Below are 14054 nucleotides of genomic sequence, written 5' to 3' on the forward strand. Positions count from 1 at the left end.
GCAGGCGGCAGCGTATGTGCGCCGGCTTAAGGCTCAGCGGTGCCCTCATTAGTCATGTGTGTTGTGTTCCTGCAACCTGCCAGGAAACTGATTTACTGATACGTGCGTGCAGGTGTGAGGATGCTGATTCATCAGAGTTTACGCCCGAGAGCTGCTAGTCGAGTAGGTTAGAAGTTTTAGAAGTACGAGTGAGGAAGTCAGAGAGTAACTCGCTGTATAGGTTGAAAGTAGCTTCAGGATATTTGTGTCATTAATTTAGGGACGCCAAGTGGAGCGAGTTGCAAAGATGATGACACTTTCCATGAATTTGATAGCCTGGTTTGATGGCCTCTACCAGACATTCGCGGCGTCGACCATTAAAGTCATTTGTTTACAAGTGCGGCGGCGTACGGGTCAGCACTTTTCCGAATCGGACATTTTACGAGCCTTTGTTTGAATTAAAAGTGGATCGTTGTCGTAAAATGGTTTCGTATAAAAAAACGGACACGCGGGTCGGTTGTCCAATGGAGCATTTATTGTGGCAATATATTAGTTGTTGAGGATGTTAAACAGGGTGTGTGTCATTGGCTTGTATTGTTCCGTCAACACAAAGAAAGGAACATTTAAATCTTTGTCATACTACACATGATGTCATGATATATTGTATTTCCATGGCACCTTACTAAACATCATAAAAAAACATATATATGTATATATATATATATATACAACTCCCTGTGCTGCACCACCCAGCCAAAAAACAGCGCACTTGTCCTCAAGTTGGATAGAGCTGCGGGATTTAAATATGCAAATAAGCAGATTTAATTAACATTGCTGATGGATGCAACACAGCTGCTGCTGCTGACTCCAACCAAGTGTGAACGCGTGCTGTAGTGTTCAAGGTTGAAACCTCTCGATGTTGTGTGTGTGTGTTTACAGGTACTACTCAGACATCAGCAAGATGCCGGCCATCAGCGACCAGGACATGAACGCCTACTTGGCGGAACAATCACGCATGCACATGAGCGAGTTCAACAGCATGAGCTCTCTGAGTGAGATCTACTCCTATGTGGGCAAATACACTGAGGAGGTATGTGTGTAGTACAAATATTATTATTATTATTAGTGCAGTGAAAACTTTAATCATGGGGATAAGTTAGAGATCCATGAAACAAAAAACATTACTAACAGAATAAAACATTGCACTATATATTGAAAAACACAAATGTACAAACAAACCATATAACTTCATGTAATGTTCGTTAGCTTAATGCTAACATGTACACTGAAGTAAAACCTTGAATTAAGAGCACTAGCACTGTATGGTGGCTATGAACTCAACTCATGACATCTGAAGTTTGCTGTCAAAGTCAACATCAAATAATGAGAATGACATAATGATATGTCTGCTAGCTTAATGCTATCTGACAACGCCAAACAGGCTAACAACCAGCATCTAGGTGGCGGTGACATTATGAGTCACTGTAGTTGTGAAACTCTTCTTCATTTGAGACGTCTCACACACTAGAAGAAGCCGCTATGAAGTTATCGTGATTCACAATCGATTTTATTCTTTATGTACTATTTATTTATTTATTTATTTATTTATTTATTTATTCATTCAACCCTCGCTTTGTGTGTGTTTGTGTCTCAGATTGTCTGTGCACTGGAGCAGGACGACGCGGCCAGGAAGCAGCGGTTGGCCTTCAAACTGGAACAGGTGGTGGCCTTCATGACGTTGGAGAGCTGAGGACCGCACTTCCCAGGGTGCCACTGGGAAGAAGAGAAGAGACATCCCCCCCCTCCGCCCTCCCAACCCTTCCGCCCAACCGTCCGCACTCTTGTCCGACACCGAGCCGTGCCTGAGCGAAAACCTGTTCCTCTTATGTTTTCATTCCTGCTTCCTCGATTGAATTATTTTGGGTCCCTCATCCGCTGCTGCATACAGACACCGAAAAAATGTTTTACATTTTTACGTTGCCTTTAAGAATGTACGAACAGTAATGCTTTCAAATCGGGAGGAGTGCGACAAATTGACGGCGGTTCTACGGATCTCGGACAGGCGACTGGGATCAATGCAAATATTTTGTTCCCTTTTCTCTCCCTTGTAGCTGGATTTGTATTCAAGACTGAGGTTAAGGGCTCAGGAGGGTACTGACAATGCTGCAGAGCCCCCTCCCCGCGTCCCCACGACCCCGACATTAGCACACGTTTACTAGCATTAGCTTCCACGCTTCCATCTGGCTAAAAAAAATAAACAACAACTTTCTCCTCTACCAAGCCCGACACGGTCCGATGGGCTCCTCTGTAAGAAGCACACAAAGATACCGTGTGTGTGTGTGTGTGGTTTGAGAGCACACACACACACATTTACACACAAATACACACACACTAATCAACAATGTCCCGGGATGTGCGGACATACAAAGTTGGTCAGCCTAAAAACCAAAGGAGCTTGACATTTTCAACACAAAAAGATGTATTTGTCAAGTGCCACAGAGGAACACAGACAACAACAACAACAAAAAATACAACGAAAAAGAAAAAGGACAACCACAAAAAAAAAACAAAAAAAAAAAACTTGTGACTGGAACCTGTGTGCTACTTTTCTGACCTCAGTTTGTGGAGATGCTCCGTGGCTCCTGGCTTTTCCACACCTTTCTTTCCTGTTTTGCACAAGCCTTCAATGTGGACGCCGGCCGTAGTGTAGCCGCGGAGGCGCTGGTGTCGTCTTCGCGCCTCGGAAAAAACAAAACAAAAAAAAAATGAACAATGGTGCGACAGTGAACTGAAGACTTGTCGGATGAGCGAGTGAGCGAGGCCACCTCTTGTATCCTGTGAAGCTCTGCCCTTTCTTTTGCCTTGACAACGTGCCCCATGTGGTGATGTGAATGTGCGGAGGCCGCCCTCGGTCCACCTTTATTGGCTTTTTAAGCGCATGTAAAACCATTTAAGAAAAAAACTTATTTAAGGAGAAAAAAAAAAAAAGAAAAATAAGAACTCTAAGCCTTGCGATGATGATGTGGATGTGTTTGTTTAACTTTGTTTTGCTTGGAAGACTGGAGAGAAGGAAAAGCAGATAGCCGTATTGAAGTTTAAGGTGGAACCTTTATTCAGTTGACGCTGCAGAATCTGATAATTAGTATACAGTGGTACCTTGAGATACAAGTTGAATTTATTCCGAGACAATGTTCCAATCTCAAATCATCTTTCCTCATTGAAATGAATGAAAATGCCATTAATTTGTTAATATCACCCAAATGAAGGCTTGTATCTTTAAAAAAAAAAAAAAAAAAAAATCTCGTATCTCATGGCTCCATTGTGCACTAAACCCTTGCATGTTGACCGATTTGGATCAAAATTTAGTTGTCGACGGACTGGTCTCGTCGGCTGTCGTTCACATTCTGCAGCCCGAAGCCGCTCGCGGGGTGTACGCTGGTCACGCTGGCTGTCAAACATATCAAGACATGGAGATAGAGAAGGTTGCAGTAAATGGGTAGACTTCTAAATTAGCCGTGTCCTTCATGTAGCTAAGCTAAATAAACACTGTGTGTAGAAGCCCTACCAGCCATGTGTACATAGGCACCACCGAGTGACAGTACAGATAAAGTTTCCACCTTGAAATGTTTTGTAGGAATTACAGTACAGATGTCCTCCTAGCTCAGTATTATAGCAGGTGTTTTACACACATACAAAAGCAGACTTTTACTAGACCATATTTGAAAGATAAAGAGTATCTTATCAAGAGATCAAAACAGCCTGGGGGGATAGAAGGTGAGCTTCTCTAACTTTGTTATAATTAATTGTATACCTGTGTATGTAAATATAATGCATTCCTATTTTGCAGTCCAGAACAAAATACTATTTGTAATATAGAATAAACTTTATTAAGAAACCAAGGATCTTGTTGTCGTTTTTTTTAATGCAGTATAATTCCCAATAGGTACAGCCAAGATGTTTAAAAACATGTGTCCTAAGGTTAAAAATTGCCAGAATATTAGATACAGTTTGGGACCACGCCTCCAAACGACGTCTAAACTAATGTGGGGGAGATGTTTAAAAGGTGTACATAATAAAATCGCCAAAATATTAAGTCCGCAGAAAATAAGGGACACCATAAATATGAACGAGATTGAGATCGCACCCCGTGACGTCACTTCAAAATAATCTAGAACCAATAGGAAGGTACCGTGGCATGACGTCACTTAATGCGACTCTACGTTTTTGCCGACGTCACCAGCGAAGTACCAAGCAGAAAGTCGTTAACAAAACAAAACAAAACAATTGTTTAATTGACGTTTTTCCAACTAGACTTTGCACTTTGGTGGACGTCCCAGGTAAGCTAACATTGTTAGCTATAGCTTCAACGTAAATTCGTGGATTTATTTATTTATTTAAAATAAACACAATTTAATTAAAACTAACAAGTCGAATTGAGAGAGGCGCCCTTCAAAAAGTTTGGAAATGTTACTGGACCAAATACCTGCTGTGAATTTTTACCTCCAGCTTCTTATTGTGTGAAAAAAGGCAACAACTAGAATTTGCAATTTCTGGAGAAATTGCGTGTGAAGGCGAAGACATTTCACACTATTGTGGGACTCGAAATAATGATTAAATGAAATAAAAATGGTAAATTAATTATGATGATGATGTTGAATAAAAGAAATTATTAAAATGATGTGTTAAAATTAAATGAATAAATAAAAAATAGCGGTCAAGTGAGATTGGAACCCACTCGGGAAAATTGCTCGCATTGAATGAGCCATTCTCTACGAACTGAGCTAAACAGTGCCTTACTGTTGAAGCGGTGGTATAATTAAATTAAATGACATAAAAATGGTAAATTATGAATAAATGAAATGAATTATTAAAATGATGTTTTAAAATAAAAAAAAAGTGAATAAATAAAAATAAATAAAGACGGCCAAGTGAGATTCGAACCCACCCAGGAAAATTGCTCATATTGAATGTGCCATTCTCCACTAACTGTGCTAAACTGTGTCAATATATAGCTGTGGAATAATCCTAAATCATAAGAAATAAAATGATTAAATGAGATAAAAATGGAAAATTAATTATGATGATGTTGAATGAAATAAATCATTAAAATGATGTTTTAAAATTAAAAAATGAATAAATGAATGAATAAAAAATAACCGCCAAGTGAGATTCCCACTCGGGAAAATGTCTCGTCTTGAATGTGCCATTCTCTACTTACTGAACTAAAAACAGTGACTAACTATTTAAGTGGTGGAATAATCCTAAATCATTTTTCATCATTTTTTTTTCCACCATCACAATTACCTGATTATTATTTGTGATATACAGTAATCCCTCCTACTTCGCGGGGGTTACGTTCCAGACCCACCCGCGAAATGGGAATCTCCGCGAAATAGAAACTAGATTTTTTTGAGCTATTCTTGGAAGATATTCTATTTTTATCGCTGACATCAACCAGCTCGCTGCTAGGGGACTTTCATATCAATGGACTGTGCGCTCCGCATTCATGCCTTAGCGACGAGACTAACAGTGTATTGCTATGTCCAGATGAAGGCCACCGCCGGTGGAGAGTGTTATATCTTTACTATTTTCCAGGTTCTGATGTAGCAAGCATGGTTCGGACAACGACGTGATGGATACTGCTTTATTCCTTTCATCACAGTCAGTTCACTGGCCGTACATCGCAACACTGAACGTCCCCGAAGCTCCCCCTCCCACATCCGGGGTTTTCCCACTACGGAACATGAGTTAGTCCAAAATATACAACAGAGAGAACGCCCTGAAGTCACATGTGACGATAAAGTATACTGTACTGACTCTTTAATTTATTCATTTCAAAACAAGAAAACGACTTTTAAACGTAAGTTATCATTATTAAAGGAAAATGAAGAAACTCAAGTGGCCGCGAAACCTCGTGAAATGATGAAATTTCTGCGATAAAATAATTAATTTACGCATTTTTGAAAACCCGCGATACAGCGAAGCCGCGATAGTTGAAGCCGCGAAGTAGGAGGGATTACTGTATATAAAAAACACAGGTTCAATTCTCAATACCAAATTTAATATACATCAATATTTTTGCTCTCATAGCTTATGCTAAAACAAAGGCAAATGAACTATAAAAAAACCTTCTTTGGTGGACTTTAAGTATCCTTTGACTTCAACCCAACAGATGCCCAGTGACAGTCAGACAAGCGAGTGATTCCAAGGACAAGCGTGAGAAATTCCCGGCAAGTAGGAGTCGGTAAAGCGCATCGACAGAACATCCGTCGACTGCTTTGATGCGGCAGTCAAGGGTTCTCCCAGGTACACGACTTCCCAACACTCTCCCGCTCATCCGCTTGGCTCTCAGGTAGCTGCTGCAGCATTCCGCCCTCTAAATCCTTCTCCCCTGGGAGATGATGTCAGGGAGGAATGCTGGTTGCAGTTTAACAAGACTAAAAGTGCTGAATGTTGAATGTCAATAGAAGATTTTCAAAAGCAATTGTAAATGTAACCAAAAAGAGACCAAAGAGCGGATGTTTTCATTCCAGACAATCAGGGCAAGCTGAGATGGTTGTTAATAGAAACTGCACTGCAGTAGAGGGATGCTAATGAAGTGAAGGGAAAAACGTGTGCGGGAAATAGAAAAGCTACAGAAATATGAAACACTTAACAGTATGCAGTGGAACGTAGTGGTTGTGAAATTCAAAAAATATTTATATTTTACAAAGTAAACACATGTAGACAGACAACAATGCTCATGAGCATATATTCTTTATCTTCTGCAAAGAACTATTAATAATATTGTAACTTTGTAACCGAGACTTCTCCAGACATCAGAAGGAGCTGAATAATTGCCACATTGAAGCAAATTGATTTACATTATGTTAAATAATTTCATGATTCCCGTGTGTTTTTATAAAGCACAATATTGTCGAATGATACTTGTCGAGTTCCCCGCTTATAGCGTATACATATCACCAACTTTAGTGCCGACTTTCTTTTCAAATTAATCAACAATTGATCGGTATTTTCCCCATTTGTTCCTGCCCATTGAGCAAGTAAATTGCCACTCTCTTCTTCCAGCGTTTTTGACTCGTTCTTAATTGAAACTATGTTCTGGAAGAACTTTTACGGAGTTTGTTTGTATTGTACGGGGCGATTTTTTTTAATTTTTTTTACGAACCCAAAGGAGCAAGCGAGTGAGATGGATGACAGCAATAGATGAGGATGAGCAAGTGAGATACTTGTCGGCAAAAAGCCGTGTCGCAGGTGTACCGTCACGTCTCTTCACACATGCTGATTGTTTTGACCGAGATAATTGGGACCCTGTCTGCGTGTGTTGTGCCACGGATAGTTGTTTCAACACCTGCCAAACACGGCCCTTCGCGCGCCATGGCAACACTGCGCCGTATGAGCACAAGCGCAATTGAATTGGCTGCCGTCCAGCTACTAAATGCACCTACGGATCACGTTAGAGTAAGCGCAGTTTAGTTGGATTTAGCAAGCAAATAAATAAATAATCGTCATATCAAGTATTTCAATTTCTCATTAATTATCTAAGCTGAGCAGTTATTTAATCAAATGAATGTTATCTATGCTGTATTTGTAAAAATAAAAAATTTAATTGATGATATGGTACTATTTTATTTAATTTTCAATAAATCAACAAATGATTTAATAAAATATTATTATAAATATACATACTGTAAAATATGATTTCATCAAATAATATATATATGTTCAATACACTACTTGTATATTTGTTTTTTCAATAATTATGTATTTTTTTTATTTTCAATAATTCAATTCAATTTATTTTGTAAATAAAATATTATTTATTCTCCAGATTTTATTCAAAAAATATATTGTAATTCATTTGATGTCATCATAAATAATTGCTAAATGTATGTTTATAGGTCAAATTGTTTTACAAATATTTTTATTTCATTCACTTTGAATAACTCAATAAGCAAATATTTAGTCAAACACATAACTATTCAGTCTTGTTTTCAAATTGTATATTTGTAAAATATTTATTTTTAACTTCTGTTGTGATTTGGCACCATTTAAATAAGATTTAACTGAATTAAATGAATGAGCAATTATATTTCATTTATTAGATTGTAATCTTGTTTTCTGATAATCAAGCAATTAAATGGTCATTTAATTAGCCAAATGGAAACAAATACCTACAAAAAGGGTGAAACTGAACAAATGAAGACAACACACTTCAAAGTAGACACCTCTATTACTTCTTCTCTACTCACATTCCTGGTTCCAGGTTAAAGCTGAAAAAAAAAAAAGTTATTTAAGTGTCTCCATCTTTTCTCCCCAACACCCATATGACGCAATTATCGATCTTGGAGTCCAGATCCCCGGATTGGCTGAGCAGGTTTTGACGTCAGAACACCTTTTCCTCCAATAAACAGTCAAGTCGTTTGTCCTTCCCACCGGGGTCTGCAGTTGCATTATCCTGGACAAGAGTCCCTGGTGCTAAACAAAAAGAGCTGACAAAGGATGAAAAGTAACTCTCCCCCTTCTTCTAAGGCCAGCCACTTTTATAGTGTGCCTATTTGTGTTTCTGTGTTGCACTTGCGCTTTTCATTGAGAAGTTCGAGAAACACACCTCATAAATTTCATGTCAGAGAACTGAACTAAAGTCAAATCCGCAGCATTGCCATCTCATACTTGCACTTTTCACGCTAATAATATACAAACTTTGACCTGAAAACCCAGAGGATTCTTCTCCAGGTTGTGGCCAAGGGTCAAGGCTATTAAATCTGGATTATAATAGGTGTCTGCCCCCTCGCTTTACCTTTTTGATAGAAGCAGAAAAGTTTACAGTCAGCAAAATTAGACCGGCTTCATAAATGATTTTTGCTGATATGTGCGTTACTGCCGCGTAAACTTTTTTTTTTTTCTTTCGACTTTTACCACTGTTCGTATCTGTATTCCAAAAACTTTCATCGGGCCCGTACGCCCACTTAATCAACATTAGAGATGCACACTTAAAAAGAAAAGGGGCCCAGAATCGATCCCCCCCATCCTTCCCTTCACCACCACTACCCCTCCGTACATGTTAAGCGCTGCAGTTTTGCTCTACGATGAGCTACTCCGGCGGGTCATTGCATTTTTAATGTGGACTTATTTTCAAATGAATAATTTAGTGCCTGGTCAGCAAGCAAGGGTGATCCGGAATCTATCTGATGGGCGTGCGGAAGCCCAAAGGGAGGGGGATGGGGGGTCGGGGGTACATGCAGCTTCAGGAAGTTTGAAGGTGCAGGAAAGTGCATGTGGTAGCACTCTGTGTACTATTGATTGCGTGTGTCACTTAACATGTACAGCCATAGGAAGACGTCTCGGGAAATACAACCTTATCCCAGTTTTAAGGGTGTGCACATTTATGCAACTATATGATCTTTGTTGTTTGTTAAATAAATACATTTATTTCTGCAACTATATGATCTTTGTTGTTTGTTTGACCCTTTTTTTTAAAATGGAGTTATGGGTTATATTTTTGGAGGATGTAACTCGGTTTAATTTTTTTACATTACAAACCTGGCAGCTGGACAGGGGTGTGTAGACTTTTTATACCACAGTAATTTGGAGGAAAAAGACATTGCCCATTTAAATGCAATCATCATATCGTAAAATGTAATTTTCAGCTATTTCAGTCAGACTTTATCGCTTATAAAAAGAAGTTAACAGCCGTGTAGTAAAACTCAAACTTTAAACTGATCATATTATGAAGGTCTAAAATGTAAAATACGTTTTGCAAAAGTTTTGCTGTGAGTCATACAAATTGTAGGAGACACTCCAATTCAGTTAGAAAATGATGCCTAACTTTTTTTTTTAAGATTTGCTTTGTTCCCAGCCACTAGATTCTTTTACCACATTATGCAAATATGTACATTGAACATCTCCGGGGGTGAGGGGGGGAGTCGGTAATAGGGCGGAGTGGAGCGAGGGAACAGGGCAATTAAGTAGCGAATGCAACATAGATCATCTTGTCACACACAAGTGGACATCATAATGCCGAGTAATGGCCCCACCCATCTGCGGCGCAGGTAGAGGCGGGTTTCCCTTGTGCTATTAATGAGGCCTCTTTGGGCAAAAAGCACACACTCAGGGGTCGAAGGCTTGGTAGGCAGGGGGGAGGTGTGCCACTGCCGACATGAATAACAAAAGGCAGAGCGGGATCATTTGGTACTCGGGACGCCTCTGGGCTCCGCCGCTTTAATCAGGTTTGCGTAATGAATGCACCTGCTGTGAATCGCCGTTTATTCATAACAGTCACCCAAATGCACTCGGACGCCGCTAGTGTGTATGTAGCCCAAGTAATCGAGACAGTGTCGGCTTTTATTAACGGTCCTAGAGTTGATATGACGCAGTGACAATGTTATGACAAGGCCTCGGGTCACGTTAGATGGATCATCACCTTGGGATTTCTTCGTAGCAATGTCATGAATATTGAGAGATGAATTCACTCGTAGTAAATAGTCGGCTGTGGATTATCCCAAAACACTATAATGTGATGAAAGTCGAGTTAAAGTTGATTAAACGGCGACAGCATTGATATTTTCTTCGGCGCACTCCGGCAGCCCAATCAAAAACTGCCAAATAGAGGAGTTCGATTTTATTCTGCGTTTCCCACAACCCATTGCCGGCGGACATATTGAAAGGCTAGCCTCGCTAACATTGCCTCATTTGCTATTTGTCGTGCCTTCAAAATGTTCCATTGATGGCTGTAATAGTCGGCAGATTTATTTATTTTTTTAGACTCCCGAAAACCATTACAAACCAAAAATTTGACACCCACCCAAAATAAAAGTGATGGATCACCAAGAGGTAAGCTAATCACAAACATCGCTATCACTTAGCAATCCATCCATAGAGAGCCTCACATAACCTTGGTGTTGTTTCCCCTGTCTTTGTTAATAATTATCATACAAGATAAGTATAAAACAAACATCGGTGCTAATTTTGATTAGCATGTCTGATACCATTTAGCTAGCGGACGTTCGTTGCTTAATCACTTCTGGGTCAAATCAAAGCAGATCCCATCATAGATCAATGAATAGAGTATTAAGACTTCAAAACCACGTCCTAATGGATTCTGCCACTCTGAATTATGTCGGAATTGGATTCTCCATTTTGTACCTTTTGTCACCGCCACTCCACACCTTGCATACGCCAACATGTGTCGCCGGCGAATTGATAAGCGTGTTTGTCTGCTTTCATGTCGTCTCAGCGAGGCGTGTGTGATCACGTGCCAAATGCGTGACCTTTTCCCATTTGTCTTTGTCGGCAAAGGGGGGGGGGGATGGCTGTCCCGGCGCCGAGCCCTCTTCCCCCAGCTGTTGGGTTTAATAAAGGACCGGTGGTGAACAGCATGTCACTCTCTCATCTTTGCAATGTTCCAGCGATGCCTTTGTAGCGGGCCCAGCGACACGCCAACAACAACTCTTGAATAAAGAAAACTGGCTAATTTAGCCGGGAGGTTAGCGAGCCCCGTTGTGGACACATCTGTCTCGTTGCATCTTATCTTCTTACTCTAAACGCGTTATTAGTAGTGCCAAATGGTGCCGCGGGGATTTGGAGCAATCGTGCGCTTTCCTTCCACAGTCCGCATTTGAAGAGTACGACGTTGAGCGTTGTCGTTGCGAATTTGCTTTCTGCCCGTGCCAAGGCATCTGCGAGTTTTAAATTAATCTCCAGAAGGAGGCTCAGGATTAAATGCACTGAAGCTGTTTAGTATCTGGACATCTGGGCTGTCAAAAGGATGGAGAGCAAGGTCTTGTGTCCTAAATCCCACTCCTTTTGTGATTGCGAGATTGGTCACCCGCTGCTAGACAAAGCAAAACACGTGTTTAAAAAAATCGGGCGAATTTCATCTCTATTTATGTCTATTTGCATACGGATTGGGTGAATCATTGTAGTCAATTTAAATGAGAAGGGGAACATCCCTCTCAGGCAAATTCCACTGAAAAGAAAAAGCAAGCATTTTGATGGCAGACATGCTTTTGTGATCAACTTTAATAGGCTATTTTCTCGGGGAGCTGCATTGAAGTGGAGCACATTAAGACAGCGCATAAAGTGCCTCATAAACTGCTCGGATTCTCCAACGCCATCATCATCATCACCGTCATCATCATCATCATCCAAGACAGACCCCCCAAAAAGATATTCCATACTCATTTTCAAGTCCACTCAAGTCACAGTGGCAGAAGAAGTGATACTGATGTGAAAAGTCACGACGTACCTGTCCAGTAACATCACAACCAGACTTTTTTCTCTCTTCAATGGAGATTGAAACAATGGCTTGTTGTAAATTAGTTACCAATTAATACCATAAGCCGTTAGGTTATTTTACAATATGCAAATAGCTGCCAACATGCCGGTAACGGCTTTTGCCAATACTAGCGGGCTAACATGGCTAACGGACCTAGCGCCATTTTATAACTGAACGATATGAGTACAGATCAAGTGCTTACTTTTTTTTCATGAGCTCAGTCCTTCCAAAGAAGATCAATGAGTTACGTAATAAGCAATTATAAGGCAATGAAGCTCTTATTTAGCTGCTCCATGTGCTCATAAAATGCTAATAATAGCCAAAACTGTCCACCCTGTCGGCAAATTTATATATTTTGCTGTTTGCAAAACATCCATATCATATAATGGATGTATCCTCCTATTTTGAAATATTGACTCAAAAATATTTGTTTGTGTACTCTTGATAATCAGTGTAATATGTAGTGTGGTCGTTATGACAACAGCGTATCGTTCATAACACATCCTTATGTGCATTCAGAAGGAGTTGCTTTATTCATTTCCTAATCCATGACTTGCTAATTAGTGGCCAAATCAGAGGCCTTTGTTTATAACCAGCGTGTATATACATACGTGTGTGTATGTTGGTGTGAGAGCACGACGGGGGAATGAGACACGGGGAAATAAATGATGCCAAGCTACAACGGAGGAGGAGATGATGAGAAATGGAGGGAGAGGGCAACTTCTCACTTGGCCCCCATCCAGCTGGCATATGGGCCTGTCTGTTGGGCTTTTTCAAACGCAATTTATTTTTAGATATTTTAAAAACTCATTTGAAAGCCATTTTCACTGTATTGCCGTAGACCTCCCAACCCCCCCCCCCCCCCTCCTAGCCGCGCCTCCAGCCACGCAGTGGCAAGCCCCAATTCCTTGGCAGTCAGCATAGTTTTGATTTAGTTCTGAGGGCCATCTGTAATCCTCGGCAGGGCTCCGCAGTCCACAGCCTTGCAGAACTGTCTTTGTATACCTTTTCTTTTTCTCGGGGCCTCCCAGGATTAGAACTTTCTTGTTTGCTATCAGTAAGTCACTCTGGTTTGTTTGGCTAAGAACCACTTATGTTCCTGTCCGTTTGCAGCTAATAAAGTGGTAATTCCGCACAAATCTGTCGAGTTTTAGCTATGAGTCATCAAGGTCTAGAAACACAATCGCGATTGGTCATAGAAGTTTTGAGAGCCTTCATGTGGAAATATCTTTTCTGAACATTACACTTCCAAACCTGATTGGAAGTTCAGTGCATGGGGTGTCAGTCAAGGTAAAGCCATGTGGTGGCAGGGACGGGGAGTGACGCTGTAAGCTCTGGACGGAGATAAGCACCTGGCGGGACAGCTTTCCATTTCCTTCCAAGTCACCCAATCAAGTAGCGGCTAGAACTTGGTGTTACAGATACACGAAGGCTTCTCGCCATTCTGTCAAGAATCGTCTCGTTCTGACGTTTTCAAAACTGAGCTTATACTGTAATGTGCTCTGAAGAATTTTCTGTTTTGGAGTTTGCGCTGTCAAGTCTTAGGACACTTCTCATTGACTTTCTCCACTAGAGTTGTCAAAATGAATCGACAAGTAATTGATTATCAGATTAATTAGATTAATCGTATTTTATAATGGGGTCATCGTTTAGAGCTATTGTTTAACTTAGAATCGTTCAATGATTCGTTGTTTTTAATCACTAAACAATACCAAATAAATAAACTCCAAGGATAAAATGGTTTTCATGCAAAATGAGAATTTAGTCGATTAATTGATGGAATAATCGATAAAATAAA

At 40.3% G+C, this 14054-nt stretch overlaps 1 protein-coding gene and 1 long non-coding RNA gene across 6 annotated transcripts in view; both read left to right on the forward strand.

Annotated features, from left to right (window-relative positions):
* The window catches only part of plxna4 (plexin A4), a 109727-nt gene extending 105861 nt beyond the window's left edge, over window positions 1-3866 (forward strand). For all 4 annotated transcript variants that reach the window (XM_085902180.1, XM_085902182.1, XM_085902181.1 and 1 more), the window contains 2 exons: window positions 919-1069; window positions 1634-3866. In XM_085902180.1, coding sequence (XP_085758306.1) covers window positions 919-1069; window positions 1634-1729 — 247 coding nt within the window. In that variant the 3' untranslated portion in view covers window positions 1730-3866. The remainder of the gene's footprint in view (window positions 1-918; window positions 1070-1633) is intronic.
* Window positions 3867-4199: 333 nt separating this feature from the next.
* Window positions 4200-14054, forward strand: part of LOC147040075 (uncharacterized) — a 33526-nt gene continuing 23671 nt past the window's right edge. For both annotated transcript variants that reach the window (XR_015063116.1, XR_015063115.1), the window contains exons 1-2: window positions 4200-4316; window positions 6152-6285. This is a non-coding gene — a long non-coding RNA (uncharacterized LOC147040075). The remainder of the gene's footprint in view (window positions 4317-6151; window positions 6286-14054) is intronic.

The sequence above is a fragment of the Syngnathus leptorhynchus genome, chromosome 21, assembly GCF_054491065.1.
Source record: "Syngnathus leptorhynchus isolate UIUO chromosome 21, UIUO_Slep, whole genome shotgun sequence".
Taxonomy (NCBI): Eukaryota; Metazoa; Chordata; class Actinopteri; order Syngnathiformes; family Syngnathidae; genus Syngnathus; species Syngnathus leptorhynchus.